The sequence below is a fragment of the Barbus barbus genome (genome assembly GCF_936440315.1).
Source record: "Barbus barbus genome assembly, chromosome: 48".
Taxonomy (NCBI): domain Eukaryota; kingdom Metazoa; phylum Chordata; class Actinopteri; order Cypriniformes; family Cyprinidae; genus Barbus; species Barbus barbus.
The window spans coordinates 13,705,336-13,725,775 of NC_136726.1; the positions used below are offsets into that span (position 1 = coordinate 13,705,336).

Genomic DNA, 20,440 nt, shown 5'->3' on the forward strand with positions numbered 1-20,440 from the left:
AATTCTTACACTGATAATCAGGGTGCTGTGGAGTCAATTGCCATGATGAATGCTAAAGAACGAACAAAGATGTTTGAACGAATCAGCAACTCCAGAGAGCTGAGCGCAGAGTATGATGCCAAGCTGTCGGCCCTGCAGAAAGCCAAAGAGGACACCCAGTTCCACTTTAACAGGAAGAAAGCAGCTACAGTTGAGAAGAAACAAGTCTTCAAAGATAAGACTGAGGTATTAAACTAAAGACCTGTCAGATGTCAAAATGTTTACATCCTCTTGACAATGTATTTGTCTCGATCTTGTCAGGCGGAAAAATATCAGGCGCTGGTGGATGAACACAGAGAAAACAAACTCCAGCTGACCCTCTTTCAGCTTTTCCACAATGAGAAAAAGATAGACGCACAGTCCGAATCACGGAGGGACATGCAGGATGCTGCAGCGCAGCAGAAGAACAGCCTGGACGTCTATGAACAAACTGTGAAGGCTCAGAAGAAAGAACATGGACGCATGAATCGAGAACTTCAGCAGTTGGAGAAGGAGATCAGGTTGAGTCACCGGCAATGCATTTTGACTGGCAGTAAAAATAAAGTGTCTTTAAAAATAAAACGAATATTAAATTAAAATATGTAGATTTAAACAATTTAAATTATTTTGAAAAATACACCTTTACATTTTTATATATTAAAAGAAAATATATATATACACACACAGTAGATGCATATAATTGGACTATTTCAATTAATAACTAATAAAATATATAATTATCAATTAAAAGTATTTATATTTATAAAATTCTGTATTTGTAAAAAATAATCTTATGTTTGTGTGTGGGTATGAGTGTGTGTGTTTGTGTGTATATATATTGACATGAGCGCAAACAGTCTCCGGGGGAGTGCACGAGTGCTGAATAGTTTAAACACTGGCAAGAATGAAAAAGAAATGTATTTTATAAACTTAAGTGACGATGCGACACTGCCTCAATTGTGCAAGTGACAATTCCTGTGTCAACTGTGCAGCTCGCTTATAGTGCAAACGTGATGTGATTTGAAGCCATTTGTGCATTTTGAGAGAGAGCGCACGCAGTGATTCACTCATGCTGTTTGCGAAATTGTCTCACAGAAAGTACGTTTTCAAATTACTTCTAGAAGTCATTTAATGAAGAAATATGAATTGTACAGCATTGTAATTATTTCACCCACACCGGACAGAGACGGTGCCGCTGCATGTCGTGCCAAATCTCTCACAGCAGGCGCGTCATCAGCTTTAGATCGTTTTTTTTTTTTTAGATCTGCCTTTTTAGAGACTGCCCATCAAACATCCCAAAGCGATTATCGGCCGATATTGATCGTTAGCCGATCAATCGGAGCACTACTATATAATAATTAATTTGCAAAAATGGATAGCTCCGTTTTTAACAATTCTCAAAAATCTATTTTTTTTTTCCATTGTGCTTTTCGGTTAATTTCATTCAAACTGCAGTTGGGTTATTTTGATTAGGTAAAAAAAAAACTAAAAATTCTAGCTAACTAACACAAGAAAACAATAAAAACATGATAACATAATAAAAAAACATGATTTTTGAAAATTAATAAAAAAACGAGTTATCACAAACTATATATATATATATTCACACATACACTCACTGGCCACTTTATTAGGTACATCTTGCTAGTACTGGGTTGGACCCCCTTTTGCCTTCAGAACTGCCTTAATTCTTCGTGGCATAGATTCAACAAGGTGTTGGAAACATTCCTCAGAGATTTTGGTCCATATTGACACGATAGCATCACGCAGTTGCTGCAGATTTGTCGGCTGCACATCTATGATGCGAATCTCCCGTTCCACCACATCCCAAAGGTGCTCTATTGGATTGAGATCTGGTGACTGTGGAGGCCATTTGAGTAAAGTGAACTCATTGTCATGTTCAAGAAACCAGTCTGAGATGATTTGAGCTTTGTGACACGGTGCATTATCCTGCTGGAAGTAGCCATCAGAAGATGGGTACACTGTAGTCATAAAGGGATGGACATGGTCAGCAACAATACTCCGGTAGGCTGTGTCATTTGAACGATGCTCAACTGGTACTAAGGGGCCCAAAGTGTGCCAAGAAAATACCCCCCACACCATTACACCACCACCACCAACCTGAACCGTTGAGACAAGGCAGGATGGATCCATGCTTTCATGTTCTTTATGCCAAATTCTGACCCTACCATCTGAGTGTCGCAGCAGAAATCGAGACTTATCAGACCAGGCAACGTTTTTCCAATCTTCTATTGTCCAATTGTAGCCTCCTTTTCCTGTTCTTAGCTGACAGGAGCGGCACCCGGTGTGGTCTTCTGCTGCTGTAGCCCATCTGCTTCAGGGTTCGACGTGTTGTGCGTTCAGAGATGGTATTCTGCATACCTTGGTTGCAACGAGTGGTTATTTGAGTTACTGTTGCCTTTCTATCATCTCTAACCAGTCTGTCCTGTCTCCTCTGACATCAAGGCATTTTCATCCACACAACTGCCGCTCACTGGATATTTTCTCCTTTTCGGACCATTCTCTGTAAACCCTAGAGATGGTTGTGCGTGAAAATCCCAGTAGATCAGCAGTTTTTGAAATACTCAGACCAGCCCGTCTGGCACCAACAACCATTCCACGTTCAAAGTCACTTAAATCCCCTTTCTTCCCCATTCTGATGCTCCGTTTGAACTTCAGCAAGTCGTCTTCACCACATCTAGATGCCTAAATGCATTGAGTTGCTGCCATGTTATTCACTGATTAGCAATTTGTTACCAAGCAATTGAACAGGTGTACCTAATAAAGTGGCCGGTGAGTGTATATACACACACACACACACACACACACACACATTTGTGTATATATATTTATATTAGTCTCACTGTATAATGCAGGGATTAAAGTTCTCCGTCGCTACGACGGATTTCCGTTAATTGCAACGAGTCTATGACGGATTTCCGTCAATTGCAGGGTTCCGCCTGTCCTTAATGTCTTAAATTCACTTTTCACAATTTTAAGGCCGTAAATAGGCTTACATTTCTCAAATAATGTAATAAATGTCTTAATTTCAGTTTGAATAGGTCTTAAATTAAGGAAAGATGAGGTGTATTCAGCCTGCTGAGGGGGATGTGATCAAAGCCTGGAGTGGAGTGAAAGCACGTTCCTCACTCCTCTCGAAGCGTTCTGTAATCACTCCGCTCTGGATCCACTCCGGGTTTTCTTTTCCCGCTCACGGAAAAAAGTGCTCCGTGTGTTCAATCCATTTTAAAAGTTATTCTAATATGTTTATTTTTTGCATGTCAGGCTACAGCTGAGGTAGAACTATATTTCAGATAGCATGGACACACTTATAATGCAGGAAGGCTCCGATGTATCAGAGATCGATAAAAGTGTAAAAAATAAATGGAGATGGGCTTGGCTTGGCGAAATGGGGGAGAATGGCAAGCCTTTTAGTTCGTGGGCTAAAAAAAAATCAAACAGCCAGGTACGTGTCTTTGCACAGTATGCCACAGGAGACTTCAATATGGCAATAATGGCAAAAAAGTGCAAGCGCGCCATCAATCAGAAGCTAGTCACAACCGTTCGTGCTCTACAGTAGTACACATGCTCCCTGCCTGGTGCGACAAGTACCACAACGGAGGTTAATGCAGGGGCGTAGATTATAAAAAGTAAATTCGTCCCCCGCACTTTTTCATTGGACAGTTGTGTTCTCGGCAACTTGAGGTTTTAATGGAGCAATGTATATAAATGCAGAATGATTTAAAATTCAAAGAGACAGGATAATTTATACATGAAGTTTACGTTTCCATGGCAATCAGTCACTCAGTTTGTGACGTCACGACATGTCCAGGCTCGCGCCCGCGGTCCCGCGCTGTATCCATCATTCATTAGAGGTCGAGATGAGTTCAAAGCGGCAAGAAACTCTTCACTCCTTTTTTACGAAGACGTCAAGCAGCGTAAGTTGGCATGTGGGATCCGAATAGTGTTGCACAATGTTGAGTGACTCTGCCTATTGCTCTTGTTGAATAATTAGCGATTTTTTATGTTCATTATATGGAGAAATAAAAAACTGCCTGGACAAACATGCACTTATTTATTTTCAGTGTATTTTTCCGTAACTCTTTTGTAACATCTTTTATTTTAACACGTATGTATGTTATTAGAACCCTTCAAATAAGATTAAAGATAATGTTGAACTGAGATTTTACAGCGTTTGCAGCATTGTGACACTCTGCCAAATCTACATGATGTATTTCAATCAAGTATGCTATGCAAGCACTGATCTGATACAGGACCGATCTTCATTTAGGGCTGCTCTGTCCTTATTGCACTAATTTGACGTTTTTATGTGTTGTCAAGAATGACCAAGAAACAGTCAGCCTAGGTTTGTTAGGACAGAATCAGGACGACACACAAGAAATACAAACTTCACAGGTGAGAAGAACTGATAGAGTGGCTTTTAACACCTGGCTGTTTTTATATTGTATAAAATATATTAATACACAAGCGTTTGTAGGATTATATATGGACCAATCATAGAAAACACATAATTAGTCAAATATAGAAAAAAAAATAACATTAGTATGATGAACAACTTCTCTAACTACAGTAGGTAATTATTAGCTTGCATATTGGATGTTTATTAGTACTTAAGCACATATTAATTCTGTATTCTTCATGATCATATTCTGCATCCCATAATCCTAAATTTAACAACTACAACGACTACCTTACAAGCTATTAATAAGCAGTAAATGAAGAGTTTATTGAGGCAAAAGTCATAGTTAATAGTGAATGTGTGTTCCCCATTCTAAAGTGTTAAAACTTAATTTAGGATACAAATGATTGGTTATTGTCCAGCAGTGTACTTAATGTGTTATTTTCTTCTGTATGTACATGTTTCAAACACTGCTTTATTTGCTGTAGACAGAGGCAGAAGTGAATTCAGAGATGAGAGTGAATGAGTTTCAGTGAGGCTTCAGAGGTAAAGATTATTTACAGCATTGTCTATGATAAGATATTTCTTTTAACATAGACTAATCAGACTAATGTATAATAGAACAGAACAGAATAAAGACGTATGTGAATGTGCAAGTATCCATTACTATGTGCCATGTACTGTACATACAACACACACACAATACAATCTGAAATATGTCAACAATAGTACCCTTATAAGGACATCTTTGTAACTTATACTCAAAAAGGTGCATATTAGTACATTAGAGTACCAATATGTACAACTATGAAACTTTTTGGGGTAAATAAGGTACAAAGATGTGCTTTTAAGGGTACTGTCCCAGTGACAAGCTGTTCTATTTCTTTCTTTTTCTTTTTCTATCTTTCTTTCCTTCTATTTTATAATCATATATAATAATATCATCATAAAGCATATTAAGCAAAAAGGTATGATTAAAAATAAAACCTGTCAATTAGACAAGGGTTAACTGAAAAAAAAACAACAACAAAAAAACAGGTATAACACTAGACACCCCCCCCCACACACACACACACACACACACTTTTGAAATGATAGCTACGCCCCTGGGTTAATGCATCTATGGCCGACCGTGTGTGTGATCTAAAAGTGCGCATATGTTCTTTCATAGCGGAGCATGGCTTGTCGTTCACAGTCTCACAACCGCTAGTTAATTTAATGCAATCAGTTGTCAAAGACAAGAGTGCACTTTCAAGATGATTAATTATTAAGAGTTTCACAAAACATTGTTTGGTCTTTATAAGATAAATAAAAACATGCACTGAAAAGTTATGTTGATGGTTGATTATTTGTCAAGGTATGTATAATTTTTTCATAGATAAAAAAATAGCTTTTAAAATACGCAAACTGGCAATATTAAAGCGGTTTAAAACATCTTCCACGCTATTGGTCTCGACTATTTAAATAAAGTGTTGGTTAAAGGAATATGACTTGGCCTGAAAAACAATTTCAGTCAGAAGAATTTTTTTCACTTTAATCCCTGATAATGTCTCTCACAGATCTCAGGAGCAGATCCTCAATCAGCAGAGGCCTCAGTACATCAAAGCTAAAGTGAACACCTCCCACCATGAGCAAAAAGTGGAGGAGGCGCACAAATCGCTTCAGAAGAACCAAAGTCAGCAAGCCAAAAAGGAGCAGGAGCTGCAGGAGCTAAGGAGCGAGCTGGATGAGCTGGAGAGGGCTTGGAAGGCCTCTGAGAGACAGATGGAGGAAGAGGCGGCTCAAAGAGGAGCTGGAGTGCAGCTAGAGGAGAGCCAGGTTACAACTGATGTTTTATGAACAGGATCTCTCTACAAAGACAACATAATTGCAGTGGAAAATAATAATCACTGAAATAAAGTGGGACTGAATTTTAACTGTTGAAGTTGTATGGAATGGCAAAAAGTGACATGAATGGTTCATTTTTTTTTTTCTCACTGACATGGCATTGATTGTATCAGCAGAGTAGAAATATTTTATAATAGTAGAAACTGTTTTTATTTGAAATTTTAGGGTCATAATTAGGGCCGATTTTGAATAGACTGACTGTAAAACATTTAGATATTTTATATACATATTACACACTGTCTTGATGCAGATGGAGCGGTACAAGGAACTCAAAGAGCTGGCCAGGAAAAAGGGAGCCGTTCTAAACCAAAGTGCAGAGAAGCTGCACTGGGAGGTAAAAGCCGACTGCGAGAAGCTCCAGTTTGACCTGAGGAGGAAAAGTGAGATGCAGGTAGGCTTCAGTCTTTCTGCTACATCGTGAAGATATATAAAACATAGCCTACACACAAAAATGCCCAAAAAAATGGAAAATGGCCTTAGGTGTAATTACTTTTAGTATGTAAATGATTGTTTGCAGGCAAATATTAAACACTCTCAGACTCGGTTGGAAGATTTCAGCAGAAGGGCAGAGAAGCTGGAGGAGTTTGTCAACACTACTAGGTTTGACTACCTCATGTACCTCTGCATTAATTGAAATCACAAATGAGCTGAAATTTTACACCTTGTAGCAAGTTTCATTTTTATTTTTATAAATGTATATATTTTTTATTAACATGATTCAGTAGAGCTGTCGGAGTCACTTTTTATTTTTTATTTTTTATATATATATATATATATATATATATATATATATATATATATATATATATATATATATATAATAAAGGAAAGCTCTTGAGGAGCAGAGGCAGCAGGAGGAGCAGCTGGCAGAGGAGTTGGCGAGGGGCCATGTACGAAGGGAGGAGGTGAATGATGAGCTTGCCCAGGTGCTGACCAAGCTGCAGAACGCTCGTCTGGACAGCCAAGAGAACCGACGACAGCAGAGACGCGATGAGGTCCTGGAAAGCCTCAGGAGACTCTATCCTGATACAGTGGTACTGGAACAATCAACTTACACAGACCCCTAATTCAATTAAGCAGATTAGATCTGTTATTTGACATGTGACAAAAAGTTTCCATTTCCAGACCTGCCAACATGTACGAATTTTGCGTAACGTCTACGCATTTTGACCTCAAAGTACGCTGGTACGATTTGTCACTCTAAACCAGGGGTTTTCAAACTGGGGGTCGCAACTTGTGAATTGCAATAGTATGATTTTTGAATCGCTATTAAAGGGGTCATATGATGCGATTTCAAGTTTTCCTTTCTCTTTGGAGTGTTACAAACTGATTGTGCATAGGTAAGATCCCTGAAGTTGCAAAGACTAAAGTCTCAAAACCAAAGAGATATTCTTTATCAGTTAAGACTCTTAAGTTAAGACTCTGCCACGCTCCCCTAAAACGGCTCGTTCAAACACACCTAGGGATGGGTACCGAAACTCGGTATTAAATCGGTCTCGGGGCTAAATTCTGAAAGACCGGAGTATCGATAAGCTCTGACGTTATCGGTACTTCTGTCGGTATTGGAGAAATTAAGAAAACACACATACATTTATTGTTTCTCTCTCTCTCTCTCTCTCTCTCTCTCTCTCTCTCTCTCTCTTATATTTATATATAGAGAATGTATGTCGCCAGCTGTTTTTATGTGCAATAATATTCAAACATTTGTCTATGATGCATTTTTGCTATGCGCAATTCAGAAGCGAGATCGCGCTCACGCGGAGCTTCAGCACACGCAACATGAAAGTCCTGTTAATTATGATCGAGGAGAGAACCAACTATTCAAACATCTGCTCACACTTTAGGCCTGTGGCTGTTATATTAAGCTAAGTATTTTTTTTTTTTTCGATTTTGGCTTCCAAGGATTATAGCCGCATTTCTTCTAGCACAACTCCCTTCCCTTCATAGCGGCGCGGATTCGTTCCTCCGAACCAAAACATCTGAATCAGCTCAATCAGTGATTGTTATAAAATGCCGTCTTTACTGTTGCTACATTACAGGACATATTTGATAGTAAAACGTTGAAAGTACAATCTGCTGTTCCCCAGGCTGAAATGTGTGTGCGCGCGTGTGTGTGCCTGCGCGGCGGCGTGCTCCAAAACGGACAAGCACACTTTGAGCTTCGGGCGCGTCGAAATAGCACACAAAAATATGCCAAAAAATACACACACAATGTGTCAAAATGGCCGGTTATGAGAGTCTTCACTTTTGTTTTAAGTGGACGAGAACAGTTGGGAGAAAATCCGATGCGTGTCAGTATATTGTCTTAAAGTGTCAGACTGGAGCTTGAGCCATCAATGTTAATCAAAGAACAAAATGCAAAGAGAAAATCACCCACAGCTCTTAATCTGAACAACGTTATAGCTTTAATAAACATAAATCTATCAGTACATACAGTGAAAACTATGCAGTACTCATTTACATCTGATTACTTTTGTAACGATTACTTACCTGAACATTAATATTAGTAGACCTTCATGGAAAAATGAAAGCACTGTTTATTTCATTTCGTTTGTGTGTTTGTTTTATTGTATCTGTCAGTTTGTTTTACTTTTTCTTTGTTCATATTCTTACAGTATCTTATCTTATGTATATAAAACACTAAAAATACCTGCACACTGGTGCATTTACAAATTGATGAAGTGCAGGCATTTTTAGTGTTTTATATACATAAGATAAGATACTGTAAGAATATGAACAAAGAAACAAAGTAAAACAAAAAGTACCGATAAGAATACCGTTAAAGTACCGGATCGATAAGCAGTATCGATAAGAGTAGTAATACCGTTAAAACCTTAACGATACCCATCCCTAAACACACCCCCACATCTCTACGTCAAGATGTGGAAATATTTGCGTAAGGTGTGGTTTCAGTAACCGCAGTAGTGTTGAAGCAGCCATGACAGGGAGAAGCTGTGTGTTTTTAGGCGAAAACAAAAACACTTTATTTGGCCTTCCGAAAGTAGATGCAACAGAATAGCAACGCAATTTATGGATGATCGTTTCGCGAACCTAGGAGAGGAGATAATTCTGACTTTGCTATGACAATCTGGTGCTTCTGAATCAGCGACTGTATGTATGTTTTGTTATTAGTTTAAGTATTTGCTATTGACTGTTCAAATGCGGACACACACACTCACACAGCAGAGTGTATAAATAATTTAATATACATATCCCGCTCACGCAGGATTACAGGGTTACGTTCCGTAACCAATCCGGAATGGACCACCATGCGCTCGCAAAAAGACAGGGCGGAGCGCCTCGCCGTCTGCATTCTGAGTAATGCCGCTGCAAACCGGGGTCGTATTCAGAAAGCTTGCTGGGCGAGTGGAAGCGCTGTATGTTAGCGAGGGTGCTGCCTTGCTGATTAACGGGGAGCGTGAGCCTACTGCTGAATGTGTGGGTGACACAGATGTGTCTGTGTGTGTGCGAAGTGTCAAGAGCGAGCCGTGGCTGCGGAGGTCTCCTCCTCTGTATCTCCCCGTCAGGAACGAGGCTTCTGCTCCAACGGAGGAGTTCCCCTGTCTGGACGGCCGCCCTTCTTGAAGCCGTAACGGCCCTTTTCTCTTGGCATCCTCTGCCACGGAGTTTTGGCACGAACAGCAGGCTCTGGGTTTGGCGCAGATGAAGCGGAAGCAGAGGGAGGCCGCTTCGACGGCCGGTTGGAAGCAGATGAGGATCTACTCCGTGCTGGAGGCTGCATGCAAATTTAACATGAAAATTATATTTGGTCAGTCTAGGGGTGTGCGATATGACGATTTTTGATCGTGGATGATAAAAATGTCTCCACGATCTGCTTTTTAAGAAATATCGTAGTATCATGCTACAGCACACAGTATGTCAAATACAGTTCTGGCGCCTCCGTCTCTATGTACTGTACAACACGACATACAGCGTTACTCTGACAGGACACTGCACTTATTCGCAATCGCAAAAGTACATTATTTGCACACAAGCCTTGCTGGTTAAATGTTTAATTCGCGCGCTGGTCTGACGTGCGCTTTTTCTGAGCACATACACCTGAAGCACGCGCACTAAAAAGCCTGTCTAACAGCGCCTGATTACTCAACTAACTTATCTTTTGCGCTAATACTGTCAAAACACACAAGGTTTACATACAGACTCAGTTGGTTATCTCTAAAATCAGAGTAAATAGTTAAGAGCGAAACAGATGCGTGCCTGTATATTAGATGTGTGCAGGTCTTAAAGGGACAGGACACTAAACATGCTGTCGACTGTCATTAAAGGGATAGTTCACCCTAAAATTTAATTTCTGTCATTATTTACTCACTCACATGTTGTCCCAAACCTCTATTAATTTCTTGTGCTGAACCCAAAAGAAGATATTTTGAAGAATGAGGGTAACCAAACAGTTGCTGGTCTACATTGACTTTGATAGTAGGAAAGAAAAATCCTATGGAAGTCACTGAGGACCAGCAACTGATTGGTTTTCCACCTTCTTCAAAATAGCATTTATGTTCAGCAGAAGAAAGAAACTCATTCAGGTTTAAAACAACGTTTGAGTTAATGATGGTATAAAAATAAAACATGACAGAATTGACAGACAGATGACTATTTATTTTTGGGGGATCTATTAATTTAACGTTAACAAAACAACAAAACGCAAAGAGAAAAATCACTCCCTATTCTTGACGGAAAAACTTTAATACAGTTGCTATAGGAATCAGTCTATCTAGGGTTTTATTTTTATTTGTTCATTCAATTTCATTGAATGCTCTGCTAAATACACCTATTGTACCTGAAAATAAAGCACTGTTTGTTTTATTTGTATATTATGTGCATTTGTAATGTGTATCTTTTGTTCTTTATTTTTTAATAAGAAAGATAAAATAATGACTTTTATTTATCTTCGCCCACTTTGGCCTAAATATCTGCCATGCATCTTTGTCTTTCTAGTTTGGCTGTAATGCTCAGACAACTTGTAAAACCAAAATAGTAAAACTAACATGACAAAAAATCGTGAATCGTGATATTTCTAAAAAAAAATCGTAATATGATATTTTTCCCATATCGCCCACCCCTAGGTCAGTCTAATCTAAAGCCCTTTGTGATGTTAAATTGCAAAGATCTCGAGTTTTCGTTAAAGGGAGTGTCCATGGCAATAGAAGTTGTAATAGAAGTACAACAACAATAGAAGTTGTTGTACCTCAGCCATACAATGTCCGATCTGCCCCAAACTTCACATGTTCAATAAGAGTCCGTGTGCGAGGGCCCTTTCAATGCTGCTTGCAGCTTTGACGTCAATTGTTTTTTTTTATCTCAAATATCTTGGTGGGTCGTGAAATAGTTTTACTTGTGTAGGTGAGTTTGGGAACCCCTGCTATAAACTATGTAAAAAAAAAAAATCTGTTTTGAATACTGTCCATGCGCAGTATTCAAAACAAGCAACAGAAAAAGATGAAGTTGAGTTCAACCAATCAGAGCGTTTTTTTTTTTTTTTTTTTTTCGCTTTTGCATTTTAAATTTCCATGTGTTCTATTTCTCTTTGGCTCTGTTTGTGTGTCTGAGTCTGCGCACTGAGATGAGGAAACGTGTGCATCTAAAAAAGCAATACACGCCGAGCATCTTCTCTTTTAATGACTTGTAATGCAGAGTGTTTCTAAACCTGTTGTCCAACAAAAGAGAACATTATAACATACCCCACAACATCAGACGATTTTAGAAATAACTTCTGTCCTGATCTGATGTGGCTTCTTATTACAGAATGACGCAGAAATATATTCTGTACTACAGTGGTCAAATCTCTCCATGATGTACCCCAGCACTACACATTTTGTATGCCTCCCTATAGACCATTTCAACGGATATTCGGCGGTATAAGGAAGTGACGTCTTTGTTCCACGGACGTTTCCGGTTAGTGTTCAGAACAATGGCGGCAGGCGCTTGATACACAGTGGGATTGCGATGAATTTATTTAATCCTGCTGTTTAAAATGTAGAAATTAAAATTAGATCCTTGTAGTTCGGTGGTTGGGTGCTCCCGCTGGGCTCGAACTAACATTAATTTATAAATAATCGGAAATTAAAGGGTTAGATGCCCGAGAAACGCGCCTGGATTGCAGCAGTGAAGAAGCAGAATAGACACTAGCAACTCTAGGATATACAGCGCACATTTCCATTCAGGTAAGGACAAGCTCTTGTTTTTTCCATCTAATTCTTTGTATTTATTTACGTTAACTCTTCAAGTATGATGCAGCATTTTGTTTTCGTCATTGTTTACATATGCGCCTAGCGTTTTGATTCTTTTTAAGTGAAAAAGGCCAAGCTTTTATTTCTGTTTTATTGCAAGCGTTATGTAGGCTATAAAAAAATAAATGAGTTCTCATTAGTTGTCTAGCTATCTTGTAAGCAGATAAATGCAGTGAGTAACACATTATAGAAATGTATTCTCTAAACTTGAATGTTGAATAGTGAAACAGTTAACTACAGTAGTTTACAAAAGCTAACGGTAAACATTTGTCATCACTTATGCTTGTCTAATGTTAATTCCAACATGTACTGATGTATTAAACAATAATAGTATTATTTGTAAATGTTGTGCATTAAATAAAATAATTGTTTTTCTACTTTTGTCTTTAGGAAAGCCATCATCTGTAATGTAAGACAGCGAAGACAGTGAGTGCTACAGGGAGACAGGACAGTGCCAAACCACATGTGACCATATGAACACCCAGATGTGTTTGAGAACTTGAGGATGAAATGCAATGTAATGTAGTACTCAAAGCTGCATATGGTCAGCCTGCTGCTTTTGATATTGATCACGTTAATAAATATGCTGGAAACAGTCTCTGTCTTGTTTATATGCCACATATATGGACACAATGTCTGGACACATTACTATTTTTTATGTTTTTAATACAGACAAAATCAGTAATATTGTCAAACGGTTTTCTGTTTTAATATTCGTTATATTTCTGTGATGCAAAGCTGGATTTTGATCAGCCATTACTCCAGTCTTAAGTGTCACATGATCCTTCAGAGATCATTCTAATGTGCTGATTTGATATTTGGTTAGTGTCAGTGTTGGAAACAATTGTGCTGCTTAATATTTTTTTTTCTGGAACCTGTGATGCTTTATACAGGATTGATTAATTAAATCCAGACAGGAATTTTCAAAATTATAGAAATCTTTTCTAACAGTGTCTTTACTATCACTTTTTAAAATCAATAAAAAGAAATTCTGAATAAATGTATTCATATTCTTAAAAAATTAAATAAAATAAATACTGACCCCAAACTTTTGACCAGTAGTGCATGTTGTTACAAAACCATTTATATTACAAATAAATGCAGTTCTTTTATTCAAAGAATACTAAAATTATCTCAGTTTATAAACATGTTAAGCAGCACAACTTTTTCCAACACTGATAATAAATCAGCACATTAGAATGATTTCTGAAGATCATGTGACACTGAAGACTGGAGTAATGATGCTGAAAATACAGATTTGATCACAGAAATAAATTACATTTTAAAGCATATTAAAATAGAAAACCATTATTTTAATTTGTAATATTTCAAAATATTACTGTTTTTGTCTATATTTTTGATCAATTAAATGCAGGCTTGATGAGCATTGGAGACTTATTTCAAAAACATTAATAGTGGCCACACTTTTTACCTGTATGTGTGTTTACAGTAAATGTGCATAAAAACATACATACCCACATATAAACTCGTGTGTGTGCATTTATTAATCTGCATGTAGGCTATACTTTATCTAAAAAAAAAAAACCTAATAAAGGTTTATGCAAAACACGGTAGTCAGCACTGAACTGCATTCATCTTGTTTATTTATGACCACATGATGGCTCAGATAGAGCATTCTCGCACTGTTCCACAGCAACAAACTTGACCACACTAAGCACACATTATAAAACGATTGAAATCAGTAATAATGGGATGTAGTGCTTAGTTTATTAGCATTCATTTAGCATTGTAATAAACATGCATGTTCAGTAAAGCTGCAGTGAAACTATATGTATTGTGAAAAGCGCTGTACAAATAAAAATGAACGCGTAGACATACAGACTGACCCAGCAATGCAAGTGAAATGTCCACCAAAAACCTCCCCTGACATCTTAGCACACACCATGATAAGATCGTAAGTAACACTGTTTGTCTTGCTTCAGTTTAACCGAACATAAGACTGATGTCATCCATCGTACAAACAAATGATCCCAACTTCTGAGGAGTTAATTGTAAGCATCCAGACTGCGATACGCGTTTAACGCCATCTCTCGTGTACACGCACACAGCATCAATCAGAGCCGTCCGGAACACTACTTTTAATGTTCTCTGTCATATTTAAAGGGTAATTATTATTATTATTATTTTAAATACCTAACTTGCGTTTTCGCTAGGCTTAAAAGGGATGCGCTTGCGCTAGTTATAGGTTTTTATAGATCTGAGATTTTAAAATGGCGCTACCGGAAATGCTTCAGGACCAGACATGCGCAGTAGCGCTCCAATGCCTTTGTTATTGTTTACGTCCGTGAAATGGTCTATATCTGACAAACCCACTTCAGGTCTTGCAGTCTCCACTAATGAGCTGATGAGTTGAATCAGGTGTGATAGATGAGAGAGACATACAAAATGTGCTGGGCTGGGGGTACTCCAGGACCGGTTTGAATACCACTGCTATACTGTAATAAAGGCGTTTAGAAAAAAATGTTGTTTAGCAAAGGATTATTATTAAAATACTCAAGGTGGTTTTAAGAACACAGATAAACTAAATATTGTCACAGTGGAGTGTTTGTCTTAATTTTGTCTTTGAATGTCATAATTCAAAGCATTTCTATCTTCATTTATTCACTTACAGTTATAGCTGGATGCTTTTTTTGTCCATATTAGGGATTTGCTGGAGCGTTTTGAGCTCCATTTCTTCTGTAATTCATATGTGGATTTTCTGTTTGAGGGCGCCCTCAGGTGTCCAGTATGAATGAAACATTACATTTGTACATTTACATTGCACTAAATGATGGTCAATCCATAAAAATAAAAACATTTTACAGAAGTGTACTGGAGTTTTAAAGTGTAAAAAAACCGAGGTATTTATTGACCCGTGGGCTAACTATTGTTGCCTCCCTACTGTTTACTCTAAAATACAGTTTAACTGGAATATCACAAACCGAGTGCAGACCCTGAGTACTAGCGTATGAAAAATATTTAACATTAAATTTAAACATTAAAACAAAACTTATCTTGCTGCCCTAAGTCTTTGAAGTGTAGTGCACCTCAGCTACAGATATTATAGTTTTATGCATCTTGTGGCATTGGATCAAAAAATATCTGCTGCTGGTTTCTTGACTCTTTTCAGTATGGTCGTCTAGTGGATTTGTGCCAGCCCATCCACAAGAAATACCAGGTCGCTGTCACCAAGGTGTTTGGCAAGAACATGAACGCTATTGTTGTCACATCTGCGAAAGTGGCTCATGACTGTATCCGATTTCTGAAAGAAGAAAGAGCTGAACCAGAGACATTCCTTCCTATTGACTATATAGATGTAAGTGAACAGTTTATTTACATTATTAGTTTTAAACTCTTTCAACATCTTTTTATATGGTTCCATTAGTAAAGAGTGTTCTTTCCCCATACGCGCATCAGGTGCGGCCTCTGAACGAGCGTCTACGGGAAGTGCAGGGAGTCAAGTTGGTGGTGGATGTAGTTCAGTGCGCTCAAAATGCCCCTCAGCTGAAGAGGGTGATCCAATATGTGTGTGGGAACTCTTTGGTTTGCGAGACTCTGAAGGATGCCCGTCGCATTGCCTTTGACGGCCCTGAGCGCCTTCAGGTGAGTGCATGCCACCAGATCACCAACATTTTACGTCAATCATATTGACTGTTATTCATCCTTAATATCTATGGGATGTTACACGTGTAAAATGTCTTCTTTAGACGGTGGCTCTTGATGGCACCTTGTTTCGCAAGTCTGGGGTGATTTCAGGAGGCTCCTTGGACCTGCGCAGTAAAGCTCGACGCTGGGAGGAAAAGGATATGAACAAACTGAAGGAAGAGAAGGATCAACTGTCGTCTGAGTTGCGTGTAAGTGTCTTGGATTACTAATACTGTCTGACAGCAGAAATGCAGTGACAAAAAAAATTCTCATTGCATTACGGAACAAAGTAACTGCCAGTCAGCATGTGCTGGATGTTTAATATACAGCTGTATGGAGCAATATTTTGGAACAATGAGATTTCATTGTGGGCAGGGCTACCTTGAATAAAAAATTCTCATTAGTATGGAATAGATTTATAAATTTCACTTTATTGTGATGTAATGTATGCTAGTGTTGTCAAAAATATCGATATTTCGATAAATATCTATACTGAAATATCTGAACGGTACCAATATTAATTTCCCGAAGTATCGATACACCGATACTAGCCGAGCTGTCACTTTCACTTCTCTCCAAAGGCGCGTGGACAAGCCCCACACGTGACCGCACTCGTCTCCTTCGCTCTGGTTAAATAGCAAAAGTGAAGTGAATAGAAAGATGACTGCTCTGGTTGTTAAAGAACACAGCAGGAGCGCTATCTGTAGGGATCTATGATCTCCGCGATGCAGAGAACGCGCACGGAATCCAGTCATAAAAACGGAATTTACAGTTTAACGCGGAATGTCACGGAATTTGTCAAAGCTTGGATGAATTAATCAAAAGTACGTCATTACACTTAAATCAAATCGCGATATGGACTAGTATCTGTAAATATTAAGCTGCAAAAGTCGATTTAAATATGTATCCTGCATGTTCTGCGCGTCTCTGTGTGAATGTGCTGCAAGTGCGGTTGTGTTTACTAATGTGGCGCTCGCGGTGATTTCAGTGTCTGCCATCTCAATGAGGACATAAATACATCAACAATATCTCCAGAACTGATCTGAAAGGCACTTTACGAGCATTTTACCATTTAATTTGAGTAAAACTAGCATCATATCATACACACACAGAACTTTAGAAGTATTCACGGCAACCCGTCAAAATAAAAGTTCGGTTTAACAGTCACGCCTATTAAAGACCGTGTGCCAGAATGAAATAGGCTAGATTACTATTATTTAGTAGAATGTACATAATACTACTACTTACTACTACTGTTAATTTGTTTAAAGAAATAATCACAAAATATTTTAATTTTAATAGTAAATCCCCTTCATTTGCCAAAAATGTAAATGTTTAATTTTCATTAATTCAAATATAAATGAATTAAAATTGTTTTATGCCTTCATCTGATATCCAGTAAAATTTAAATACACAACACAGAATTTCTGAGGGGGAAAACACATTTCATAAGGCTACTGTAAGAATAAATAAAAATTGTTTGTATGCATTCAAATAATAGATATGCTAAAACACAGAATTTGGTAACAATAAAACATAAGGTGAGAAAAAAATAAAACATTTCATACGGCCCTAAACGTGTCATTTTTGTTACACTTTTAATAAATTAAATGTTAAATTGTAAATTTTCATGATTTTAATGAATTATACATGCTTTTAGATTAATAGCATTTAATTTGACAATTAAAAAAAAAAGAGTCCAGAAAAATAAAAATGGAAAAAATTTAATGTAGAAAAAATTTTAACGGAATTTGGGGAAAAATAAAACGGATTTCATAGGGCCCTATATCTGGAAATATTTTGGTTATGAAGCAAATGAGAATATCAACAAATAGAACTTTGGATTTTAATTAGTACATGTATTAGTAAACGTCAGTTTCAATTAACATTTAACTAAGATTAATAAAAGATTAATAAATCAACAAATGCAGTACCTCAAGACATTTTTTTTGTTCATGTAAAATATACCGCATGTTCTCGACTTGTTACATTTATCTTTAAATTAAAAAAATTACCCCCTTAATATTGTGGCAGTTTTTTTCTCCGTGTTATCGAAAATGGTATCGAGTATCGATATTTTTCAAGGTATCGTATCGAAGTTAGAAATTCCAGTATCGTGACAACACTAATGTATGCTAATGTTGTTGATTTATGTGCAGGCCCTGATGAAGCTGAAGCGTAAGGAAGTGGATTTAAAGCAGATCAGGGCTCAGTCTCAGGGAAACCAGACTCGCCTCAAATACTCCAACTCAGAACTGGACTCCTTACGCAAGAAGAGCATGCCAGCTTGTCAGGCTGCGAGTCAAACACTCTTTCTCTCTATACTTTTTTTTCATGACTTTTAAAAAGCTCTGATACTATACTAACGTGTGTGTGTGTGTGTGTGTGTGAACTTTAGGAGATTTCCAGACTCAGAAGTGAGCTCTCCAACCTCGAGGCCCAGATTGAGATACAGACTGAGAGTGTAGAACTAAAGGATAATGAGATGAAGGCCGTCAGAGACAAAATTAATCAGGTCATTTCATTCATGTGTAGCATCATATCTTGCAGTGTTCTATGGTCATGGAAACCTGGAAATATCAGAGTTTTATAATTGTTTTCAAGCGCTGGAGAAATCTTTTAGTGAACGACCAGTATAGGCTTTTTTCAGTGATTCAATCCAATAATGACAGTAAGGTGGCACAGATGCACACCAAATGGCTATGAAACGGTGATAATTTTACAGTATTTATTTTTGATATTTCAATTGAATAATGCGACACTGACAACTGGAGTAATGCCTGCTGAAAATTCAGCTTTGCCATCACAGGAATACATTACATTATAAACTTGGCTGCAAATTCATATTTGGAAGTGCAATCTTTATCAAATTGTCTTTCCTTGATGCATTGTTCTGTTTATTTTTTCATCTTAGTTGGAGGATGTTGTGTTTGCCGACTTCTGCGCAGAGATTGGTGTGGCTAACATCCGTGAGTATGAGCAGGATTATCTCCGAATGCAGCAGGAGATCGAGAAGAAGCGGTAAGACCTGCACAAATAAAGCCTGCCCATATTTTAGCTGTGGCCATGTGTGCATTTATACAGTATAGCATGAAATATAATGCAAACTAATTCTAGCTTATTAAATCTCCTGATTGTCCAGCCTGCAGTTTGAGTCCCAGCATACCCGTCTAAGTACCCAGATAGAGTATGAACAGGCTCAGCTGGAGAAACTTGTCAAACAGATGAAGAAGATAGAAGAGACCATAGGAAAAGAGGAGAACGTTGTTATCAGCTTGAAAGAGGCAAACTCATTTTTCACTTTAATTTCAGAGAAACAACAGGGAAATTATGGGAATTGTGTTATGTTGGACTGGATAGATAAAATGGTTCTGACATGTTTGGGTTTTGCTGTTGTTTTTTTGTACTTTTAGTATTTGAAGGACTAATGTCTATTAATGTTGTGGGAAGTCGTGGCTTAATGGTTAGAGAGTCGGACTCGTAATCCAAAGGTTGCGGGTTCGAGTCTCGGGCCGGCAGGGATTGTAGGTGGGGGGAGTGAATGTACACCGCTCTCTCCACCCTCAATACCACGACTGAGGTGCCCTTGAGCAAGACACCGAACCCCCAACTGCTCCCCGGGCGCCGCAGCATAAATGGCTGCCCACTGCTCCGGGTGTATGGTCACGGTGTGTGTGTGTTCACTGCTGTGTGTGTGCACGTTGGATGGGTTAAATGCAGAGCACGAATTCTGAGTATGGGTCACCATACTTGGCCGTATGTCACGTCACTTTCACTTTCCCACATCTCCACCAGGCGGAAGACAGACTTTTGATTGCTGTGGAGGAGACGCAATCAAATCTCATCGACCTGAACAGCCAGCTGTCAGAAAAGACAACTTTAGTTAAAGATGCCAAGACAGAGCTTGACAAGACTCTTAAAGGCCTCCAAGAGAAATCCAAGTGGGCATGATCTGAAAAACGATGCTTAGACCATTGTTGATTTTATTTCTTTTATTTATCTATTTTTATTGCTTGTGTTTGTCCGAAGGGTGCTGGTGAAGCTTCAGAAGGAAACAATCTGTGCTGAGGCGGCTCTGGAACAGCTGAGACTAGGCAAACACAACCTGCTGCTGGCCTGTAAGATAGACGGCCTCCCGTTGACACTGATCTCTGGAGCACTAGATGATATCAGTGACATACAGGTGCAAACAGAGGGTCAAATCTGCTTGAAGCAAGGCAGC

At 38.3% G+C, this 20,440-nt stretch overlaps 1 protein-coding gene across 3 annotated transcripts in view; it reads left to right on the forward strand.

Annotated features, from left to right (window-relative positions):
* Positions 1 to 20,440, forward strand: part of LOC306866397 (structural maintenance of chromosomes protein 1B-like) — a 29,252-nt gene that overhangs the window by 1,312 nt on the left and 7,500 nt on the right. For all 3 annotated transcript variants that reach the window (XM_079411583.1, XM_079411585.1, XM_079411584.1), the window contains exons 4-18: positions 22 to 225; positions 301 to 539; positions 5,998 to 6,256; positions 6,576 to 6,716; positions 6,843 to 6,925; positions 7,152 to 7,359; positions 15,704 to 15,889; positions 15,991 to 16,176; positions 16,281 to 16,427; positions 18,378 to 18,515; positions 18,617 to 18,733; positions 19,133 to 19,239; positions 19,361 to 19,502; positions 20,014 to 20,159; positions 20,248 to 20,401. In XM_079411583.1, the coding sequence (XP_079267709.1) occupies positions 22 to 225; positions 301 to 539; positions 5,998 to 6,256; positions 6,576 to 6,716; positions 6,843 to 6,925; positions 7,152 to 7,359; positions 15,704 to 15,889; positions 15,991 to 16,176; positions 16,281 to 16,427; positions 18,378 to 18,515; positions 18,617 to 18,733; positions 19,133 to 19,239; positions 19,361 to 19,502; positions 20,014 to 20,159; positions 20,248 to 20,401 (2,457 nt within the window). The remainder of the gene's footprint in view (positions 1 to 21; positions 226 to 300; positions 540 to 5,997; positions 6,257 to 6,575; positions 6,717 to 6,842; positions 6,926 to 7,151; positions 7,360 to 15,703; positions 15,890 to 15,990; positions 16,177 to 16,280; positions 16,428 to 18,377; positions 18,516 to 18,616; positions 18,734 to 19,132; positions 19,240 to 19,360; positions 19,503 to 20,013; positions 20,160 to 20,247; positions 20,402 to 20,440) is intronic.